The sequence below is a fragment of the Antechinus flavipes genome, chromosome 5, assembly GCF_016432865.1.
Source record: "Antechinus flavipes isolate AdamAnt ecotype Samford, QLD, Australia chromosome 5, AdamAnt_v2, whole genome shotgun sequence".
NCBI classification, from domain to species: Eukaryota; Metazoa; Chordata; class Mammalia; order Dasyuromorphia; family Dasyuridae; genus Antechinus; species Antechinus flavipes.
In genome coordinates this window covers 101906411-101930858 of record NC_067402.1, presented here as the reverse complement: position 1 = coordinate 101930858, position 24448 = coordinate 101906411, and the positions used below count along the sequence as shown (strand labels likewise).

The 24448-nt window shown below is 37.5% G+C and overlaps 1 protein-coding gene across 1 annotated transcript in view; it reads left to right on the top strand.

Annotated features, from left to right (window-relative positions):
- Positions 1 to 24448, top strand: part of TMEM178B (transmembrane protein 178B) — a 421857-nt gene that overhangs the window by 122326 nt on the left and 275083 nt on the right. The window contains exon 2 of the mRNA XM_051962656.1: positions 386 to 499. Within this exon, the coding sequence (XP_051818616.1) occupies positions 386 to 499 (114 nt within the window). The remainder of the gene's footprint in view (positions 1 to 385; positions 500 to 24448) is intronic.

Below are 24448 nucleotides of genomic sequence, written 5' to 3'. Positions count from 1 at the left end.
GCCACTGTACTATCTAGCTGCCTCAAAGCAACTGATTTTTTTTTTTTTAAACAAACAGTACTTCCCCCTCCCCCAATTATTTAAGCTATTTACTTATTAATATGTGTATTTTTTCATAAATAGCACGAAACCAAACTAATTCCTTATGGTGAATTATTGGCATCTGGGTTAATGAGGTTGTATTCTGGTTGTACTCTGAAATTTTCCATTTCTTGTTGTATTTGATCCTATAGAGATAAAGCTGCTTTCTTCTGTAGCTTGGTCAATCTTAATAGTTCCTATTTGGAAATGAGCTCTTTGTCCTGTGGTAAGAAAACTGATGATCATAGTCTTCCACTGTGGCTGCTGGGCTATTAACATTTGGGTTCTCACTTCTCTCTGCCAGGAGAAATTGAGCGATGCATCTATATCAAGTACCATTATTCCTCAGCAACCATCCCCAGGAACCTCACCTACAACATCACCAAGACCATCCGCCAGGATGAATGGCACGCCCTGCGTAAGTACCTCCTCTTTCCTTCATTAATGCAGGGGTAATGAGGTGCCGCTGGCTGGGGTCTGTAATGGAGCTCAGGTACAGATGCTCAGCAACAGCTAGATCTGAGTTGATGGTTCTGCTCCCTGGGATGAATTTTCAGATTATCAGAAGCACCCGAATTTAAGAATGCTTCAAAGGACCAACTATATTTTCTATCAGTTGATGTGCCTTGTTCTAAGTCTTTGTCTACTTGGGTCAGGATGTCTTACAGATTTGAGGAAGTTGCTGTTCAAAAGAAATGTAAATTTTAGATAACTTATCCTGTTAACCAACTTTGTCTACCTGATTGAATCCTCCAAGGAAGTTATTGTGGCAACACTTGGGTTTCCAAATTGATAAATATGAAAACTAAAATTGATTGGAGGGGTTTTATGTATCTTGATAGAATCACCACAGTTGAAGGTCTAGTCCTCAATTTGCAGATCCAGAGATTGTATTTCAGCAGTTCACTTGGAGGAAGATAATTAGGCTCTGGTGTATTGACTCATGATAATATTATTCAGATAAGAGTGGTTAGTGAGGCAAAAATATCCATTTATTCAGTCACCCTGAGATAAATATTTTTTGTTGTTCAGTCATTTCAATAGTTTCTGATTCTCCATGACCATGTTTTCTTGGCAAAGATACTGGAGCAGTGTGCCACTTCCTAATTCTGCTCATTTTACAAATGAGGAAACAGAGGCAAACAGGATTGAATAATTTGCCCACAGTCTTATAGCTAGTAAGTGTCTGAGACTGTATTTGAACTCAGGAATACAAGCCTTCTTGTCTCTGGGCCCAATGCTCTATCCACTGTGCCAGCTGTACCCTTCGTGCTACTTCCCAATCCTCAAATACTTTTCATGTTCACTGGCCAAACCACTCCCTTCTTGACACTCAAAAACCCAATAATCAGGATACTTGGTAACAGAATTGAAGCAAAAGGAGAATTTGATACCCTTAAGAGTTATTTAATCAACCTGTGGTACTACGTGGTGAGACCTTTATTCTTTTCTGTCCTGGTATTCCTGACATATTGAAACCAATTTTCCTTTCTGATGATGAAGGTACTTTCTTCCCAGTCAACTGCTGGACGCACAGTAATAAATTCTCACCTTTTCTCCACATCTCAGTTTTCTACTCACTATAAGTTCACACCCTCCCTTTTTCTACTTTTATTTGCATTTGCCTTTGAACAACCATTTTTTTCCCCCACAAACATTGACATTTTCATGTTTACAATTCAGTTTGCATTTCAAATAATCAAAGGGCTCTGTAATATGTGATTGGCTCTAAAAAGAAAATGATTCTTTCCTAGCTTGATTTTCAGGGCTGTCAGTCAATGGGCTTTTATTAAGTGCTTATTATGTGCCAGGTAATGTGCTAAGCGTTGAGGATACAAATGGAACCAAAAAGATAGTCCTGCTTTTAGGAGCTTACATTTTAATGGGGAAGAGTACACAAAAAAGGAACTGATAAGGATATCCACAAAATGAACAGAGCATGGTAGAAAAAGTACAGCATTTGGCATGAAGAGAAATGAGACTCCATTGGCCTGGATCCCTTCCTTAAATAGAGGTTCTGGGAGGAACCATTCAATTAGAGAGAAAGGTCAAAGAGATAGGGAGTAGTTCCAAAATGTGAATTCTAGGGCTGGAGGGAAGCTTCAGAATAAAAAGCTGAGGCATGGTGGAGGAAATTCAGAGAGCAATTCGAGAGGAGGGAGAATCCTGGTTCTGATATCTGTCTAATCACCTCTCTATAGACTTCACTCCCTTTTCTTTTCCCCAACTAAGCTATTTCTCACTTTTTGGCTTTTGGCCCTCTTTCCATGAACTGTACTTAAAGGGGAAAGTAGGGACAGAACAATCCAAAAGATGCTGTATTGGCACCATGAGGCAACGCTAAATTAATTATCCATTGGTCTCAGAAAATCCTGTAATTGGATCTTCCCTTGGTGGTTGCTGAATATCTAGTGATCTACATGACATGATATTTGATGGACTATTTATTCTAAGTCTTGTGGGACATATCCAAGGGACAGTACTCTAGAGCCATTTTTACAGTCTTTCCTATTGATAGAAAGGTTTTCCAGATATAACAGGCTTGTGACAACAATCAATTACCTATCTTTTTTTCAGATTCTACTTAATTCTTTGCTCAGTGTCCCCTCACCTCCTGAAATTTATATATTAAAATAGAATAGTTAAATAAGAGAAAATGTGGTAATATTAATAGCAGCAGACGTAGATGGCATGAACTTTACCAGGTACAACCTCTTCTTTGGGTTATGGCTCTCCTTAGGTCTCCCTATGGCTTCTATTACATGGGAATGATGATGATGATAGCTAACATTTACATAAATACATATATACCAGGCACTGTACTAAATGCTTTATAATTATTATCTCATTTGATCCTTACAACGCCCTGGGAAGTAAGTGCTGTTTTTATCCCTATTTTATAGATAAGGAAAATGAGGCAAACAGAATTTGTGACCTGTCCAGGTTATACAGGAAGTAAATTTCACCTCAAGTCTTCCTGACAACGGACCCAGAGCTTTATCCACTATACTTCAACCACCTCCTCACAAACCAAACCATATCTCAACATAGTGGGATGAGAAAGTATGAGATCTCTTGCTCATAACTCAGTCACTCAGATCACTAGGGGCAGACTCTGGGGTTCTGCTTACTTCTCAGATGGTTATTGGACCCTCGACTGGCTCATGCACTGACTCCTTGTCTTATGCTGGTTGTTTGGGCTGAGCAGGACAAATATTGAGTTCATTTTGGCTGTTCTAGTATCTCAAAGCCATAGGAAAGATGACTACTTTTGTTTCTTTGTTCTGGGCAAGGGCATCCATGGCTATAGACATATTAATCCCTAAATCTTCCCTTCTATTAATTATTTTTTCTTTATCTTGCAAATAGATTTTTTTTTGGTATTTATTCATTTATATACTGTTTCTCACCCATTAGATTATAAGCTCCTTGGTGGCAAGGACTATCTTTTGCCTTGTTTTGTAACCCCAGCCCTTAGCACAGTGCCTGGCACATAGTAGACACTTGATAAATGTTTAATGATTGATTGATTCTTAGTATTGTTTATGTATATATATGTATGTATGTATTTTACTAATTTCACTCTAATATGCTATGTGCTTAGAGTCCTGGTTTCCTTGGACATTAAACACCCCAAGAAGAAAAGATGAATGAAGTACCATGAAAGTATCTCTGCACATAGAATAGGAGAGGTAGAGTAATTTCCTTTCTTAGGCTAATTTTCAAGGAAAAGAAATACATCTTTACAATGGTTACAGTTAAGCCAGGAAACACTCAAGGCAGACACTTTAGCATCCTCTTATAGCTCAATAGTAGTTTTTAAATCTATGATTAGCCTCAGAAATACTTATGGACCAAATTCTTATTTGGGGAGAAACTGCACATTAAAATTCAGTGGAATTAAATTGCTATCTATTAACACCAATACAATGGGGTTGGTGGAAGAATTTAAGATGTGGGAAAGAATGTTCAAAGGGCGCCAGGGTTAGAATCAGGAAGACTCATCTTCATGAGTTTAAATTTAGCTCTGGATACTTACTTATTAGCTGTGTCACCTTAGACAAGTCATCTGTTTGCTCTGGTTCCTCATCTGTAAAATGACTTGGGGAGGGAAATGGCAAACCGCTTCAGTGTCTGCCAAGAAAACTCCAAATGGGGTAACATAGGGCCAGATAAAACTGAAATGACAGAACAAGAACTAAAACGATCATGATGTGTAGCAAATTTACTTGACTAACTAATTTCAGAATTCATTTTAGGGTTAGTTTTGAGTACATTTATTATGTTTTCCAGACCAAAAATCAGAACTGGTTTAATAATACTTTTGTTTTCATTTTTTTATTTGTAAATTGATTTATATGAAAAGTTTCATAAAATATAAAAATTAAATTCCAGTTAGTTGTACATTGAAGGCATTACCTTTCCTGAAAAAATAAAATTGTGGGTCTTATGTCTAGAAATGCTCAGGCAATCCGTCATTTTCACTGCTGTGTTGCCTACGCCACCACCAATGACAAATGGAGCCCATGCATATATATGGCACATATAAGTTATAAATGTGCATATTAGGAGCCAGTTTGCATGTGTTTTCATGTGTAATCACTGTTTCTCCAGCCTGTGATTACCCACCATTTCTAGCTCTCAATCTTTGATGACATGTAGATTTTGTTGTTGTTGTACTTGCTGACATGATTCATTCCGTTACTATTTACTGAAATACTGGTATTTCTGGGATATGTTAATAGTGCTTGGGGTCATTAGAATGGCATTTAAAACTACAAATGGTTCAGAAAATCCATCCTATCAGGTCACCATAGCTCTGAGTATGGGGTGAGGTGGGAGGATGGGAATCTGAGAAAGAAGTCATTTGCTTGCCTGCCCATGGCTTGGAGGAATACAACATGGAACAATGGCTGAAGGCTTGGGAATACTTCCCAGTTAGAGGGAGAAAGAATTATTTCTGTGCTTAGTAAGCTCACAGACATACTTCAAAGGAAACCAAGTAGAACTGTTTTAGCTGTTCAGACTACAGATACTGGGGATAATAATTCAATTATATTACCACCTTATAGAATCAGTGGAAAGGTTTTAGGTGACATCAGGAAGGAGGAGGTGGCAGAGATGTTAGAACTGGGAGTTAGCGTACCTTCTGTAAGTGTTCTCAAGCCTGGATGATACAATTAGATTCTGTCTTATTTTGAAAATTAAATTCTATATCTAAGCTTAATGTGTAACCTGTATTTAGAATTGATGCTCAGGATCTGTGGAGAACTGCTGTTGATTTGTGCAAAAGCTGTGGTTTTGAATCAAGATAAGTTTAATGTTTTGTCTTTTGATTTAAGTAATTTACTGCTTCCTTCTCCCCCCTCCCCCACTCCCAGCTCCCCCAGGTTGGTTAATAGATTGTTAGATGAGCTGGGGCTGGAGGTATTTGCCATTGTGTGTTCAGATGACATGGCTCATTTAGCCAGGCTATAGGTGAACATTTGGAAGAGCTCAAATTGGTACTAAGCTTAGATCTTAGAGGAAAATATAATAAGTACTAATTTGGAATCCTAAAAGTTAAATATTAAAATCAAGGGTTAGTAAAATGGGTACATATGCCCTTCTGGGTTAAAGTAATCATTGAAAGAACTGGAAAGTTACTATTACTAAGAAACGAGATTTAAAGAAGGCTTGTCAATTGGAAAATAGTTGAACAAGTTAGGGTTTATGAAGGGGATGTAAGAAATTATGGAGGATAAGGTTTCAGAGATACCTGGGAAGATTTGTAGAGATGATACAGAGTGAAGAGAGCAGAATCAAGACAGCAATTTATATCATAAAGACAAACAAATATGAAATAACTCTGATACCAATGATGAATCTTGATCTGATGAACCCTCAATGAAATATATAGCCTGCCTTTCGATAGAGAGATGTTCGAATCGGAGTATGAATTAAGATGTCTCTTTTTGTTGTTGTTGTTGTTTTTTAGAAATGGTCACTATGGGAATTTGTTTTTTTTGACGAAAAGTATTTATAAGAGGGATTTTGTTTTTCTTTGTTTCTCAGTAAGGGATAAGTTTGGCTGGGGAGAGAGAGAAGGCCAATTTTTGTTGATTGGAGAAAATTTAATTTTAAAAAAAAGGCTAGCATGACACTATAACTTTCTTCATCTGAGGATTATAGTTTCATCACTGCTTGGTTTAAAGTAGAAAATATCTGGACACTTGGATGCCATGGAATTTTGGAAAAGTTGAAATAGGGTGTTATTTGTTTGCAATTTTTTGAGGGTTCAATTGACCTAAGGATTAGATATAGATATTAGAGAACTGTAAGTAGGCTATACATTCTGAATATATACTGGTAGAGAATGATTGCCTTGGGAAGGAAATATGCTTTCTATTCAGGGATATATGGCAAGGGATTGAACTTGGAAATTACTTTGTAAATTGATGATCATGGATGAAGGACTCCAGAAAGAAGTTCAAAAAAATGGTCATAGACGTCTCAGAACCCAGAGATGACCATTCTGCCTCCTACCAAATTAGAGAGGAAATCTTCTCTAATATAAGACTTGGAAGGAGGATGGGAAAGCATGAATTAATGATCTCCACCCTTGACTGAGAATGATTGGATGTTGTTCCAGGAACTTCTGTTAGGATGAAGCATGGGACCTGGACTCAGTAGGACCTAAATTAATTATTCTCTCAGATACTTATAAACTGTGTGACCTTGGGCAAATAACTTCCCTTCTGTGTGCCTCCCTTTGCTCATTTATAAGAATGGGAGTAATAATAGCAAAGCTGTTAATATTGTGAGATAAAAATGAGATTATATTTGTAAAGTGTTTTGCAACTTTTATTTTTGTAAGGCAGAGTTAAGTGACTTGTTTAGGGTCACAAAGTTAGTAAGTGTCAAGTGTCTGAGGTCAGATTTGAATTCAGATCCTCTTGACTCCAGGGCTGGTGCTCTATCTCCTGTCACTGAGCTGTCCCTTGCTTTAGAAATCTTAAATCCCTACAGAAATTCTATAATGATGATGATAATGATGATGATGATAACGACTCCATTGTTTAAGAAGAGGGGATAAGTATGGAGAAGTTGCTATTTATCAAAAATTTTTATTTTTAGATAAAACTCATTAAAATAATTAATATAAAAGTGAGACAGGCGGTGCCCTAAAACAGCTTACACTCTACCTGTAGGCACAATAATTATTATATTATATTATATTATATTATTATATATATAATATAATATATTATATTATATTAGAGAGTGGAGGGGACCAGGAAGGCATCTAGGCAGTCACAGGAATTGTAAGGAAACCTGCATGGAAGTGGATTATAACATCCTTTTCAGTGGCCATGGTAATATTGATTTAATTACTGTTCCCAGAGCTAGAAGTAGAAAAGCATGGGTGATGGTGGGGAGGGGGTACAGAATGGGAGTGATACCTGTTTGGTAGCAGGAGATGACAAAATGCTGCTGGTTCTACCATGACACTTTGTTTCTGTCACTTTCAATCCAAGTTAGTTCTAGACCATTGGGAATTTATTCCCTTCTTCTCCTTAGGAGGTTTGCCTCTGGTACATCATCATTCCCAGTAGAGAAAGAGGATTTGTGATGGGGAAGAGACAAGAAACCTTTGTTGGTAAGGCTCTGATGGTGTCCTAGTGGGAGACTCAATGAGATTTAACCCCTGTTAAATTCCTCACTGGAAGTCTGCTTGTCCCAAATCTGCAGCCCCCTTTTTGGGGGGGCCAGGTTTAGTCAGTATAATTTAGTACCATTCAGTTAATATTGTTTTCTTGCTCTCAAATCTTTCCATTTACATTATTGTAACTATTGTGTATATTGTTTTCTGGATTTTGTCATATCCATCATTTTTTACACTATAGTAATATTCCTTCCTATTCATGTACCACAACCATTCCTCAATTAATGGACAACTTGCTCCGATAAAAAGTGCTTTGAATCCTACTATTTCTATCTTTTCTTTTCACATTGGAATATTTCCTCCCACTCTATAACTGGAGACCGTAGCCTCATTTAAATATTCCCCTTTGGTATTCCTCTAGCCAAGTTTGGACAACCTATGGTCTGGATGCAATCACTGAGGACTCCTGGGGCCTAGCTGTCCAGCTACTGTCAGACATTCAATAAATGTTGCATGCATGATTGAATAAATGTAATAAAATCTAAATAGTAACACAAAGACTTTATCCAATCTTGTAAATATCTAAATAGGTCTGACAAAGCAGTTTGGTATGGTGGGGGGAAAGCACAAGCATTGGAGCCAGAGCAGTTGGGTTTGAATCTGGACTTTGCCATTTAGGATGCTTACAATCTACTGACCAAATTATTTAATCTTTCTGGGAATCAAATCAACCAATCAACAAACATTTGCTTACTGGTATTACTAGGTAGGTAACAAATACTATGCTAGTTACTGAAGACAGAAAGACAAAAATGAAAAAGATCCTTCCCTTGGACCCTAAATTCATTTGGAATACTAACTAATCTATATTAGCAATCTTCCTTCAGGGAGTTTGTTAAATAAATGTCAGACATCACCCAGCAATGCCTTGACTAACTGGTTCATAGAATTACAGAAGTCCAGGTTACCTTAGAAATCATGTAGTCCATTCCTTTCTTTTGGGTCAGGTCAGACATTTATAACTTTATTTTACAGATGAGGAAACATGGGCCCAGAGAAATACAATGATTTGTCAAAGGTCATGTAACTAGTCAGTGGCAGGATTGGAATTAGAAGTAGATGTGGTAGACTAGAAAAAACCTTGGATTTAAGGGTCAGAAGACATGACTCTGCCATGTTCTAGCTTTATTAACTTAAGCAAGTTGTTTAAATGCTCAGAATCTTCATCAGTAAAATGGGACTAATGATAACTGTCCTGCATCTGTTATTAGATTGTTGAGAAACTCATTAAATTAGATAATGAGTGTGAAGGTGCTTTGTAAACTATTAAGCATTTTAAGGTAAGTTGTCGAAGGACAGCGTTGGATTGAAATCAGAAGACCTGCATTTAAATCCCCAGCTTTGCAATTTAGTAGTTCTCGAATTTTGGTGAAATCACTAGGTCTTTCTCATCTATAGTGTTGGAAATAAAAATACTGGTCCCATTTCATAGAGTTGGGAAGATGAAATTAATTTTGTAAAAGATTTCCAATCAAAAGTCATTTTAATATAAGTTTAAGACATTAGGAGAGAGAGGGGAGGAGGGAGGGAAGGAAGGAAAAAGGGAAGGAAAAGAGGAGGGATGGAGGGGGAGAGAGATAGAGACAGAGACAGACAGAGTCAGAGACAGGACAGAAGCGGGGAATGGGAGGAGGAAGGGAGGAGAGAGACAAATCCTTCCTCTGACATAGCTAGTAAGTTACTTAACCCCTTTTCTCTAAGACTTAAATTACAGAGAAGGTGCCAACCTGCATTGATAGAGATGGTCTCCTCTCCTGGGAGTTCCCCATAACACTGAGATGTCAAATTCAGTCCTTATCTTTGTCCTTATTAGTAGAAATAGTTCAGATAATAGTCAGCTATGCCAAGAATAGAGTTGTTCCATCACAAGTGAGCCAGACATCAAAGCGTTCTGCTCTTCAGATTTTAAATGAATGCCCAACCCCCCAGTGCAAGTGAGTAGGCAGGCCCATGGGAGCTGTCCAGCTGGGTTTTGGCCCCCTCTTCTTATCTTCCCTTTCCTTTCCTCATGCCTTTGTACTCGCTGTGCATCCTAGTTGGAATAGGTTTTCCTGTATATTGTCAATTGCCTATTAAAATTTTTTTATTTCCTTTAAGGTTCAGCTCTCAGGAAATCTCTGTAAGCCTACCCTGATCTGAAATATCCCCAACTATAAGGCACGCCTCCCTTCTCAATTTTTCATACCTCTTTCCTTTACAACTTATCGTTTTGCAAATCATGTGATTGTTTATTTGGGGGCACATTCTGATTTCCCCCTCCGTAAGAATTCAGTTTTCTTGAGAGCAGGTCTTGTGTCTAGTTTTAGTAGATAATATAGAATACCAGCACTTAGCATGATCCTCTGGACATAGTAGGGGCTTAATCAATATTTGTTCAATTGAATGAGACATTGACCAGTAACTGCTGAGATTCCTCAGGGAGGAGAACCCAGAGAAATGAAGCCGATGACCTTATTTTTGAACTCTGATTTTCTTATTCTCTTTGACATTTCCAAGATGGAGGTTTCTTGTTCACAGTTGATTGCCTGTGGCAGTGAGAGTCAGAGAACTCACTTCACTTCACTTTTCTGCAGTTAGATCTTCTCTGCTGTCTCTCTTCTAAGAGGGGGTTGAAAGTCAGGAAGACTGGAGATTTTAAAGCCTCTTTCTGTCAGATGCTGAGAGTTCAACTAATTACACTGAATGGGCATATGGCTCCTATCCAGTTGGGAGGAGGAGGAGGAGGAAGAGAAGGCGGAGGAAAAGAATGGGAGAGAGAGAGAAAAAAAAAGAGACAGACAGAGACAGAGAGAGAAAGAGAGGCAGAGAGAAAGAGAAAGAGGCAGAGACAGAGGCAGAGAAACTCAGGGACAGAGACAGACATAAATAGAGAGTTTCCTCTTCCTCATCATCATAGACATTAATTCTGTTCTTTGTTCCACCTCTTCTTCCAACTCCCTATCTCCCACATGTTCTCCTTCCTTTCCCTTTGACCACTGCAGCTGTTACTTAAAAAAAAAAAAAAACCGAACCTAGAATCTAGGCTCAGTTGCAAAGAAATGCTTTTTCATGACGTAAAAGGCAAAACCAGTAAAGCCTAGAGAATGTCTGCCTTTGGTATAAAATAAGAAGGATCTAGTTCTCTGCCAGTGAAATTAGGGAAAATAGAAGTCAAAGATTGGACCTAAAGGTAGATAGCCATAAAAAAGAAAGGTGTTCCTTAGCCGTTGTAACCTACTTCTGGATTACCCATGCCTTGGTCTGTGAAAAGTCTTCACAAAACCTTTAAAAATCACCTTGGCATTTTATTGCCCCTTCCATGAAGCCTTTCTTGATAACTGCAATAGGAACTTTTCACCTTTTAGGTATCATATAGCTCTTTCTTTATATGTTCTGAAACATTTACTTTATATTATTTTGGATTAGATTTATTTTGTAAGCGTTACATCCTTCCCTTAGAGCATGGGTTCTTCATGGATCCTTTTGGCCATTTGGTGAAGCCAATGGACCTCAGAATTATATTTTTAAATAATTGAAGGAAGTGACATATTTCATTTAAAAGATAGCAAAAAATAAAGATGTGATTTTTTTTCCTATCCAAGATTCTGGAACCCTCATAGACCCCTTTGTGTCTGTGGATCCCCAGTTAAGGACCACTGTACTAGACTGTGTATTTCAGAATACCTAGGTATTCAATCAACTAAGCATCCAACAAGTATTTATTAAGTACTTACTATGTGCTATGAAGCTGGGGATATAGAGACAAGAGTGAAACAGTGCAGCTCCCTCGAAGCTTGTCTTCTATTGATTGTGTCTTATCTAAGCTTTTCCCTACTATGACACTATGTACACAAGAGATACTAAATAATTTTTGTTTCTTTGAATGGAAGAGAAGGATAGGATAAACCTTGAAGTTGCATTGGAAAGGGAATTCAGAGACAGAACCAGACACACACACACACACACAGTCATTGAAACTAGGATTCAGTGAGAAACCAGTGGCATTTATCACTACAGTCACTTTGTCAAGCATCAGGAAGTAAAAGTTCAGGTTTTTCTTAATGCATGCATTCTAATAATGGGTCAACAAGAGAGAAAGAAAAAAAAGATTGAAAATTTAAAAGGGGTCTCTGAAATTTGGTAAAATGTTGAAAGGAATTCTGTGCAGAAAAACATTTCAAAAGGCCACATGGAAAGGTTTGGGATGAAAACATTGATAATATTAATGACCACATTTTTCATATCTGCTATGATGCTCCTTGGAGGGTGACTCTGTATTTATTTTCTCTTTAATGATTCATTCTTTATGAAGTATATCAGTACAGTTATCTCCCAGTGGCAGATTGGGAAACCAAGCCAGGGAGAAAGGGGCTAGTTGGAAATAACCTTGTGGGCTCTGTGGGAGTCCCAAAGGGAAGGAGTGAGACTCTAGGTCTGCACACAAATGGGTTCCAGCCCTCTCACTCAGAAGCACTATAATTCTCCTGCTGTTTTCTCCTGATGTTATGTAAAGCTGCCTAATGAGGAAAACATCTTAGGCATTAGGAAGCTAGATCTCCTGCAAAGTCAGTCACTTACTTTCTCCCATTACCTCAAGCCAGGCAGTGTGGAAATCCATCTTAAGTGCTGCCTCTTGCCCGCAGAAATATCATCGATTGGGGAGATCATGAGGAGGAAATCAACCCTGGAATCTGGAAAATCTAGAGGCATACAAATAGCACAGGATCTGCCATGTGTTCTCCCACCTATTAAAATCTCAACATTTTAAGAAATACATCCTTCCCTTCCCCAATTCATATTCAAAGAAAGATGATTCTTCAGGACAGATAAAACATACCACTGGGCTTCTCCTCTTCAGTTATGTAGTGTGGGACATTGTATATAGTTGCTGAAGAAGGCAGAAATCCATTGCTAAGGATTTTTTATTTCTCCTGAAAGCTTTGTTTTCTTGATCTTGGGTTTAATTTCCTTTCTATCTAAAACAGTTTTTCTTTAATTTCACTGATAAGACTTGGGATATATGTAATATGCAATTTAAGTACTAAAGGGGGAAATCAAAATTCTTGTTTCGGTTTACTATCTTTGATGATATTCACCACCTGTATGACTTTAAGCAAAGGATTTTATGTCCCTGAGTTTCAGTTTCTTCAACTGTTAAAAAAAATGTGATTTGGCTATCTTTCCTCAAAATTCCTTCTATATGTGTGTGCCTATGAAACAGATAAGCTTAAATCAACCTTCTTGTTTCTACTTTTGTGTCTTACACTAAGTTGCCCTAAAGTGACTAATGATAGATATGGAAGAGGCCTGCAAAAGCTTAATGGATCTTAAGTCTGTGGTAGAGGGAAGGAAGAGTCCATTCAGTTTTTCACTATTGTGGAACGTTATTCTTGATGAGTTAGCTAGCATAATCAGCCTCCTTCCCTCTCTCCCTTCCTTCTTTTCTTCCTTCTTTTCTTCCTTCCTTCCTTCCTTCCTTCTTTCCTTCCTTCCTTCCTTCCTTCCTTCCTTCCTTCCTTCCTTCCTTCTTCCTTCCTTCCTTCCTTCCTTCCTTCTTTCCTTCCTTCCTTCTTTCCTTCTTTCCTTCCTTCTTTCCTTCTTTCCTTCCTTCCTCCTTCCTCGATTTTTCTCTTTTCTCTATTTTTTCTTTCCCTCTTTCTAGTCTTATACTTTCTTCTGCTTTATTCACTCGGTACCTTCATGCTTTGTCACAAACACATTTAGAAACTGGATCTTGCCCTCACACTAAACCACACTCATCATCATTAAGAATACATTTTGACAGGATAAGAAAAAAAAATTTCAAAAGAAGGAATGCAATCTATCAGCAACAATGTGAAAACATGCTTCAGAAGATCACTAATAACAAAAGCGTGCAAAGCTGAGGTTTTACTTTATATCCATCAGATTAAGAAAGATGATAAATGTATATATAGTAAGTGCTTGTTGATTGAGTGATAAAAGATGGAAAAAGTCCAAGTCAGATGGTTTGTAAGAAAAGAAGATTGTTGAAGGAACTGTGAATTGGTCTAAACATTTTGGATAAAATGACTTGAAATTTTGCAAGAAAAGGCACTAAAATGTTTATAATCTTTGATCCAGTGGTTCAGTTAACTAGTGATATGCTGTACCAGTAGAAAGGCCTCATATATACTGAAATATTTATACCAGCACTCTTTGTGATATCAAAAAACTGGAAAGATATAAATGACTATCATTTCAGTCGGTGGCTGAATTGCCTTTGCTTTGCTATGTTATGTTATGTAATAACATACATAAATAATATGTAATAACAATATGTAATATAATAGTATAATATGTAATATTGTTGTGCCATAAGAAATCACAGATATGGACAATTCAGAGAAACTGACATGTAGCAGAACCATATATTATTATACATACAATTATTACAATAATGTAAGTGAAGCTAACACTAAAAAGATATCCAATGACAGATTAATTGTAATGACTAATATTGGATCCCAAAGGACAGATGACAAAATAGACATTTCTGCTCTTAATATTGCAATGGGGAGTTCACGGTGTTATCTATACTGTCAGAATTGGTTGCTGTGTCTGTCAGTTTTGCTAACTGTTTTTCTCTGTTACAATGAAGGGGGGCATACATAAGGAAATGGTGGTGTGAAAAAAAATAAGAGGCACCAATAAAGCTATTTTTGTTTAAAAAAAAAAAAAGAACACATCTCAACACTTTTTTATAGCCTGGGGGTAATTAGCGATTGCAGACAGCTGCGGGAATGCTGCATCTTCCCCAAACAGCTGTCTACCTTCCCCTGGGATTTTCAACTTTCACAGAACAAAGGGAGAGGGGGAGGGAAGGAAAGAGAAGGGGAAAGGCAAAACTAGGGAATGGAGAATAGGACAAATTGCACTAGTAAGAGACATTTTGAGTAATATGTCAGAAGAGATAAATGCAAATTAAGGACCACCCTGCTCAAAGCAAGAGTAGTCTCCTTAAATTTGGCAAATTAAAAAAAAATCTCCTTTTCTCCTTTACCTATTCTGCTTCCCATTCTTCACCTGCCCCCAACTCTCAAGACTTCACTAGCACAAGGATGGGAAAGTTGCTTGGTGCTTGGCTATGAAGCAGGCTGTATACCAGGTTACACTAGTGGGTGATGGTGTTGCTATGGAGATGGAGTCCTATGATCCTTTTCTTTCCCTCTTGCCTCCCTCCCCTTTTCTATCTTTACCTTTTTCTTTTTCCCTTTTTGGTTAGGTCAGCAATAGGAGCAGGGACTACTTTTTATATAGAAGTTTATCATTAAGTTTGAAATTTTTCTATGTCCTCTTGCCCTCCTTTGCAGGTGTGTACAAATGTACTGGAATTCTCAATGCATCTGTGCACTGGGGATGATGGATCCACATCTGCTGATATATAGAAACTGTGTTTGTCTAGAATCTCTGTACCTTTATAAGGAAAAGGAAAGGGAAAAGGAGTGAGCCAGGACAGAGTTGATAAGCCTCAATGTTAGATAACTAAGAATGGGAAGGTAGTTGGGAGTAATAGTATGCCTGTGTAACTTATAGTGCAACATGGAAACCTTTTTGTTTTTACTTCAGGGATACATGACTTTATGGCTTTGGACTCTCCCTCAACCAATTCAGGATACAACATTTCTACTTAGTAGATAGTCTTTGAGAATTCCTATGGCTGAAAAATTCACCACCCTGTGGTCAGCCTGATCATGATTATCTTCAGTTTGTTTGGCTGGTTATTGAAAACCAGATTTACAATCTGTTTCTGGGCTTATATTTAACCTGCCTTCTTGGCAGCACTGCAGGAGTCATGCTTCTCTACAAGAACACAGAGTCAAAAAGGCTTTGGAGGTTGTCTCTGGTAGGACATTTTGGTGCCCTTTCACAGTTTTCACCAATGGCAAGATAGTCTTATCCAAGTATGGCACATCATTCAACACTAACTATATTATCACCATATTGAAATGGTCTTTCAACAGTATACAAACATTGAGACTTAGAGAATCATAGGTATTTGAACCTAGAAGGGACTTAGAAACTATCAAGTTCTATTTTATTATTTTCCATATGAGGAAACTTGATGTAGAAAGGTTAAGTGATTTTGTCCAAGGTTGAGTTCTAAACAAGAAAAGAACTCTTCTGACTCCAAGTCTTGAATTAGCAACATAAGATAACTTCCTGCTCAAATATAAGCTGATTTCAGCTTTTCAAAGTAAGTGACTATATTACTCTTATTTGGATGATTGAGAAATGGAACCTTAACTGAGAAAAATGCCTAATTTTGTGGGAATTTTAAGTGTTGAGCAGGTTGTTTAAAATCATATCCTATAGGCTATTTATGTCATCCTTGGATAGGGGTCAAGAGATTGATGGTTAAGGAAATCAAAGGCTGCAGCTGTCAGAAGAGGCTTGAGTGTGTGTGTGTGTGTGTGTGTGTGTGCGTGTGTGTGTGTGTGTGTGTATGAATGAAAGAGAGAGAGAGAGAGATGATTTCAAGAGGAGGTAAATTAGATATATCTTTTTTCTTCCAGAAGTGACCAGATAACTGAAAGCATCTCAGAACTACTGTTCTAGTATAATAGTTTCTCAGCTTTATGATATCTGAATAACAAACTTTAGGCTGAACTTCCTTAGGAGTCTTTCCTGAATGTGATGAGTTCCTGGGTAACTAGATGGGGTTGGCAGAGAAAGCCTGAAATACTAATAAGATTTGGGAAGAGCACTGATGGAGATCAGTTTAACCTCATAGTCCCACTTTCTGTGGAGATCTTGGGTAATCCCCCGCCTTGCTATGTCCAGTTAAAAATCTAAGCTAACATCAAACCCCAAAGGTGAAATTTCCTCTACAAATCTGCCTATGGTCCATGCCATCCTTGTTGACTCCCTTTGGGTTAACCTGCCACAACACTCTGATATCTTTTTCCTTATCCCTTTCCCATACCTCATGGTGTCTTTCCTCTCATCTCCCCACCATGTTTCATGGTGTCTTTCCCCTTGTTGTAGCTAACTCTTTTAGGGTGCTAAATCCCTTTTAAGATCTAGCCAACAGTCACTGGTATTCTCCCACCTCATGGTATATTTCCTTTCTTCTTATTGTGTTGCACTAGGAAACTTGTTTTTCTCCTTGTTAATTGTTAAAATCCCTTTCCTTGCTAATTCTGTGCTTTTCCAAATCCATTTCATATTTACCACTCCTGATGTTTATTGTATCTCTTCATTTTGTCTGTAACTTCTTCTCATAAATAAATAAATTGCCAAAGAGAATAGCCATTGTGAATTTATCACGATTGAATCCCCAAATCAGGTGCCAATTGCTCTATACCAATCTCAACATTTAGTGCTGAACCTCAAACACATCAAAGGTAATCCCTGCACTTCTGCAAAAGGGACTCTTTTTTAGGGCTAGCTTACCAGAGGGGCAGCTAGTTGACACAGAGTGGAAAGAGTGCTGGGCCTGGAATCAGAAAGGCTCATATTCACAAGTTCAAAGCTGACTTATTAGTTGTGTGACCCTTCGTCTGTTTACCTCAGTTTCTTCATCTGTAAAATAAGCTAGAAAGGGAAATGAAAAAAATTGCAGTATCTCTGCCAAGAAAACCCCAAATGGAATTCATGACTAAACAACTGAACAACAAGGGAATACCAGTGGGAATAATACAAAAGAAGTCTGGCATTCTTATAAAGCAACAATATGAAAAATACTCTACCTAAATTCTGTACATCAGATAAACAAGAACTTCCTTTATTCCCAAGACTATCTTTGTGGAATTTACAAATTGGACCAACTTCTAGAAGCCAACCAGATCACACAACTTTGTTCCTTAATCACAGTATCATAAATCTAGAGCGAGAAGGTATCTTAGAGTTCATTCAGTTCATTCCTGCTATTTTTATTTTTATAGATAAGGAAACTGAGGGTAAGTGATGTGCCTATGGTCACAGAAGCAAAAAGTAGTAAAGGAAGGATTTGAATACCTGTCCAACACTCCAGAACATGTGTCGCCATACCTTTTGTTGAAACACCACAATTTCTGAATTGTACCAGACATCAATATGGCATGGCCCTGAGCTTGCTTATCTGCTTCATTTTCCTGCCTCTGTGTATACTTGAGTCTGTAATTATTTATCAAGTAGAGGTTCTAAGAGAAGTATAAGACAAAAACAGCATTGTGGGGTGACTTTATGAATGCTATAGAAGTAGTAAGAAGTACAATGCTAAGCCATTCCTTTCCAGAAGGCAGAAATTTACCCAATAAACTTGTAGATTAGACCTAGAGGAGACTTGAGAAACTGTCTAATCCTAGCTCTCTCATTTTACACATGAGGAAGCTAATGTCAAAAAGGGTTAAATGGAATCCCAATTGTTGGTCATTTAATAAATGGCAGAAGTGGAAGTGAAACCCAGGGTTCTGACTCTCAAGTCTGATGTGTTTCCCATTGCACCATATTATCTTCTTTCTTTCTTGTATTTCAGGCTTTGATGAGTTTGTATGTGTTCATTTTTTCCATGCTGTTCATATTTTTATAGGTTCTGATAATATATCCCCTCTCAGTCTTTGATTTTGCCAATGGATGGATCCTCATCTTTTTAGTCTCTCTATAGCCAAAAGTTCCCTCTTTTTCTAATCATTCTAATTACTTTCCTCTGTTTGACTCTCATTTCATTCCATTATCTTTTAGAGGTGATCGTGATATTTATTAAACATTATAAGGTTTGCAAAGATCTTCACATGTGATGTTGATATTTTCCTGAGCATATGGGAAGACCACATTCATTTATTTCTCTTTGGTTCTTTTCTCTTCTATTCACAGCCACACAACTCCTATTTGGATGGAAATTTCAAAATTTATTATAATTGGGGAATAATTGGGGAAGACTTTATGGGGGAAGGAGAAGTTGAGCTAGACCTTAAGGAAGTAAGGCTTGATCCTAGGTGTTGGAAAGTACAAAGATGAAAAAAAAATCCTCCCAGTTCTCTGGAAGCTTACTTTTTCTTGGGGTGATAGGACATTTAACAGATAAGTAAATACCAGATAATTTGTGTAGGGAGAAAGAATCTATAGCTATGAAGATCAGGCAAAGCTTTCCCTAGAAGGGGGAAAGGTAAAAGAAGTCTGGAAGGTAGAGGCAGAAGTAAGTCATAGAGGTAGATGTAAGGATTTGGGGGAAAGCACAAAGATTAGAGTATTGGGTGGGTACAGGAAGATTTCTTTTCTGTATTAAGAATTAGCAGAAAGCACATATTCTGCCTGGCAATATTTATCTTCCTTCTGGTCCCAAATCTCTATTAGTTTTTTTCAGGAAGCTAGTGGTACAGTGAATAGAATGCTGGCCCCAGAATCAAATAGACAAGTTCAAATGTGGCCTTAAACACTTATTATGTGACCTCAAGCAAGTCATTTGACCTTTATTTCCCTCAGTTTCCTCATCTTAAAAAAGAGATAACAAGAGTACCTAATTTCCATAATTGATGTAAAGATCAAATGAGATCTTCAGTGCCTGACATATATAAATTTAGTTATTATTGTTATTAAAATATTCCATTTTGTGTTACAATTATTTGAATGTGTGACATATGCCTCTAGTTTCATGAAGTCAAGATCCTTATCTTTTTAGTCTCTCTTTTAAAGTTCCCTTTTTCTTCTGATCATTCTAATTATTTTCCTCTAGATTGCGTCTCATTTCATTATTTTTTTTAGAGGAGATTGGTGAGATTTATTGAGTATTATAAGGTTTGCAAAGAACTTCACATGCATTATCTCTGCCTTAATTTTTTTGCTTCTGGGAATACCTAGGATTTGTTGTTGTTTAGTCATTTCTGCCATGTCTGATTTTTTGCAACCCCCTTTGAGGAATTTTCTTGGCAAAGATACTGGAATGGTTTGCCATTTCCTTCTCCAACTAATTTTACAGATGAGGAAACTGAGGCAAACAGGATTAAGTGACTTGTCCAGGTTTACCCAGCTAGTATCTGAGGCCAGATTTAAAACTCAGAAAGATGAGTTGGGTATACTGTTCTGCTCAAAATAGGAGCTTGATAAATGTCTCTTGTAGTTAATGAAGTTGCCTCTGTGGCAAATAGGATTCCTACTTGCCTTGGGAGGAATCTCTAAGAAGATATTCCATTGGTTGGGGGACTTTGTGAATGGATGGTGGGTTATATTTGATGAACTGAATTGAAGAGTTTTCTTCAGGCTGTTTATTGGTGAGAGATTTCTTTGTGTATTGGTATATGTTGGTGGACAGGTAGTCAGTCCTCTTGTATGTTTGCCGTCTATCTATCTTTATGCGATTTGAATTTACATTATGTGTTTATAGTGTGGGAGTACAAAGTGGTTGAGAGCATTTTTTGCTAACAATAACAGTATGGCACATTGCAAGAGAAGTTTCAGAGCTAAAAATAATCAAGGAATTTGAGATCATCAGCAGGATAGTATTGGCAAGCACAGTTCTATAATGTGTCAGTTGGATCCATTCAGAATAGAGTTTTTTTTTAAAAAATCCCTTAGATCATGCAAAACATAGTTTTGTGTATTTAATGCCCTAAAAGTTCAGAGCAGGCAGTATAAAAACAGTGTAGGTATTACTATATTTGAATTAGTTTATAGGAAGTGAGGGGGAGGAAAAGATGTTTAGAATTGCAGTTCAGTTCGATTCTATTCAATTTAAATAACATTTAAGTACCTACTATGCATAAAACACTGTGCAAAATTATTTTAAAAAATGCAACACCCCCTTGAGCATCTTACATTCTACTCAGGGGATACATATACACAGTTAAGCAAATTGCTTTGCCTAGGAGGTGGCCCTTTAGCTGAGCTTTGAAAAATGAGCTAATGCCTCTTCCAAGAAGGAAAATTATTGATGATGTAAGATTGGGGAAAATTTATAGATATTACTAGTTTTAGGGGTGGCAATGCTAGTAGTAAGCAGGTGGTTTAGTATAAGTAAGGCGGCTAGGGGCCACAGCAGATCCAGAGCTCAATCTGAAGTCAAGAAGACCTGAATTCAAAGCTAACCTCAGACAACTTAACTGGCCACATGAGCTTGGACTTCTCACTTAATTTTGCTTACTCATTTTTCTCATTTGTAAAATTTGAGGATATTAATCATGAGTGAGGATCAAATGAGATAGTATTTATGAATGAGAATTAAATGAGAGATTTGTACAGTACTTTGCAAGCTTTATAATATATAAATACTACCTGTTATTACTATTACTTGCAGAATTCCTCCATGCTTTCTCCCTGCTAGAAATGCCCAGTGAATCACAGAGAGATGGGCATAATAGCTGGTGTTTGGGGCTCTGATGAACTGGGCTGGCCTAAAAGGTCAATTTGGCATTCTAGGATTAGCCATGTGTTCTTGGCTTGCTTTTGTTTTATCTAAGGAAAGGAAAGAACCTGCTAGAGCCCTTTTGGTACATATTTGCTTCATAAATATCAGTTATAATAATAATAACCATTATTATTATTGTCATCCTCCCCTTTGTTCATCAAAAATCATATTAAATGTTGCCTCTTCCATTTGTTTTCTCTCAACTTTCTTTTGATATGCTCCTTTACACTTTAGGCAGACTCAGAGTAACATATTTGCCTGGCCTCCAAGGGACTCAAACCAGTCTGAAATCCCCCCCACTTTTGATTTCTGAGCCTCATTTGTTCTGCCCCACCAGCTTCTGGCTTCAGATCCATTCTGTTCCACTCAATTTCCAAGCACTTCAAAACCCTTGATAACTAAGTCCCCTATTGAGAGGCTCTGTAATTTCATCAATGTGAATATTCCTTCCACTGATTCAGATTGTAGTTCATCCCTGCCTTCTTCTCTTTTCCCTGAATGTTGTTTCACATGACCTGTCCAAAGAATCCATGCAGCAGACTGGAGACCTTCTTCTAAGGCTGGGGTCTTAACCCGGCATCTATCAATGTGTGTGTTTTTAATAAGTCTTTTAGTAACTCTGCTTCAATATAATTTTATATAATTGAATTCCTTTGGTTTCCTGTATATTTTATTTTATGCATTTGGAAACATTATTCTGAGAAAGTGTCCAAAGACTTCATATTAGATTGCCAAAAGATCCTGTGACATAAAAAGGTAAAAAACCCCAAATTCTGTGCTCGGCATTTTTACCTGTTGAGGATTCTCCAGTGAAACAAGAAGCCCATCTTTCTATGATTCCTTATTCTTACTACACCTTTGGCTCACCATCTTTCTAATCATATATTACAAAAGAGAGTTTGAAGGAACCTTTGAAACTACTTAATCCACCCCCCTCATTTGAAAATTGAAGAAACTGCTGTCCAGGGAGGGACTTGTCTAGCATTACAGTCTTGTATCAGGGCTAGGATTTTAACTCAGGTCCTTTTAACTCCAAATCTAGACTACATTTCTCATCTCTTTCCTAAACCAATAACTCCTTTGCTACTTTGTGAGAGCAGTTCATCTTTGGAAATCTGCTGCTTCATATTTGTACCCATCTCTTCAGGGTGAGCAATTAAGTTAAATGGAGATGCTGGTTCAACAGGTTAGTTGGTGGGGATCACCCTCTTGGATCCAAACTTTGATTTTTTTCTGCATGTTTTTCAACATAATTCCATCAAATTCTTCCTTTGTTGACACTCTCACCATCAAGAACCTTATTGTTTTGATTGAAATATTAGTTTCTTCCCAAGGGATGACAAGGATGACCATTATAAGTAAGAGCATTTCATACCAGGATAGACTGGGAGGAGAGAAGTGGTTGGTTCTAACCTGATTCCTTTTAGGCAAAAAGCAGCCACAACTTTATGATTGGGAAGCAGAGGACTTGGGCAATTAACAAATTCATTTCTTTAGAGTAAATGACTTTTTCCCTCTGCCTCATATGCATGTATGGAAACCTTGATCAAAGGGCCACATTTCTGTTCACACAGGCAGAATACTAGGATCATAAGATTTATGGTAGAAAGCATCTTTGAGATCAATAGGACCTACTTCAATGCATTATTTGTTGGTGTTTTAGTAAGTACCATTTTAGTGGGTAAGCCCTAATTGCCTTGCCCTATATTTCTCTAACACTCCCCTTCCCCTTTCATCCCTTTTTTGTTTTTCCTTCTAGTTTAATTCACTACCATTGTGACAATTTTCTATTTTTTTTTCAAATGCATAGTATTTCATCTACATAATAGACCAAACAGGTTTTGGTGAGCTGCCTTGAGAATCTTATTACCACTGATGATGTTATTTGTATGGGGAAAATGTCTACTGTATTTTAAATAACTGAATCACACATTTTTGCAACACGTTCCATTTGCAAGTTCGGAAATTGCTTGTAATAATAATTTCCTGGCAAAATCCTATCTGATTTCATGTTCTCTTCTTCACTGACCATAACCACATGTTCTCTGACTCCACCTATTTTTCCTAGGTGGAATTTTCTCCCTAATAACAAAATCACTCTTCCAAAAACTCGACATTTCTTCTGGTTGCCCTTGTGGAGGATTCACCTTACACCTTCAGCCTTGCATCATCACATCTTGCAAACACTTGGAAGCATGTTGAGTATTTCCAAGATTTATGGCAGAGGCTGGAGTACTTCACTAGTAGGTCTCATCTTCCTCAATTCATGGCTCTGAAAGGGGTCTAATCACATAACATTTCATGGAGGCTGCAAGCCTGGTATCCAGGCAGAACCAAGCAGAAATGAGCAATTAAAGGTGTGTGCTGTTTCTGGGACTTAGAGGCTGCTAATTAAGGGTGTGGAGGTGACATTATTGGCAACTACATTCTTGTTTCAAATGGACCATAGAAAATCCAGTGAACATCCCAGAGCTAGTAGACTCCCCAAATTATTCTTAGGCAAACTTGCAAGAGACAGCTTACAAAAGCCATGTCTGACCTCAATGCAAAGGGCATTTCTAGATGAGAGGAGATGTGATTGGAAGCCACCAGTAAAATCAGTGAGTATATGGAGTATGTACTGATTGAGTTCCCTTTAGATAACACAGCATCAACTTGCTGCTTCTCCCACTGACCAGCATTCCCAGGACATCTCCTCAGCTCTATTTCTCATTTGCCTTAGTCTCAAATTTTTAGCCTGCCATGTTTCCCAAGAGAAAAATCGGTTAAAGAAAAATCATAACTCACATTTATATATAGCTTTATGGTTAGAAAACATTTTGTGTAAATCACCTCATTTTAGCCTCAAAATGATTCCATGAGATATTTATCATGCCCAATTTTACAAATAAAGAATTGGAGCCTTAGACATATTGAATAGCATGTCCAAAGCCCAATGACTAATAAGTCAAAGCTAGGCCTTCTGATTCCAATCAAATGCCCTAGATAATTTTGTGGAAAAGTTTGAAGACCCATTTATGTTCATACTCTTATGTTCAGAGCTAGGATCTGAATCCAGCTTATTTAGGCTGTACAATGTCTAGAATGCCAAGTCTGGAGTCAGGAAGATCTGAGTTCAAATCCAGCTTTAGATACTTACTTGCTGTGTGATTCTGGGCAAATCACTTAATCTTGTTTTCCTCAATCGCCTTATTGTCAGATGATCTGGAGAAGGAAAAGGTAAACCATTCCTGCATCTTTGCCAAGAAAACCCCAAATAGGATCACAAAGAGTTGGATGTGACTGAAATGATGAACAACAACAAAAACAAATATTGTCTTGCAAAAATTCAGATTTTTTTC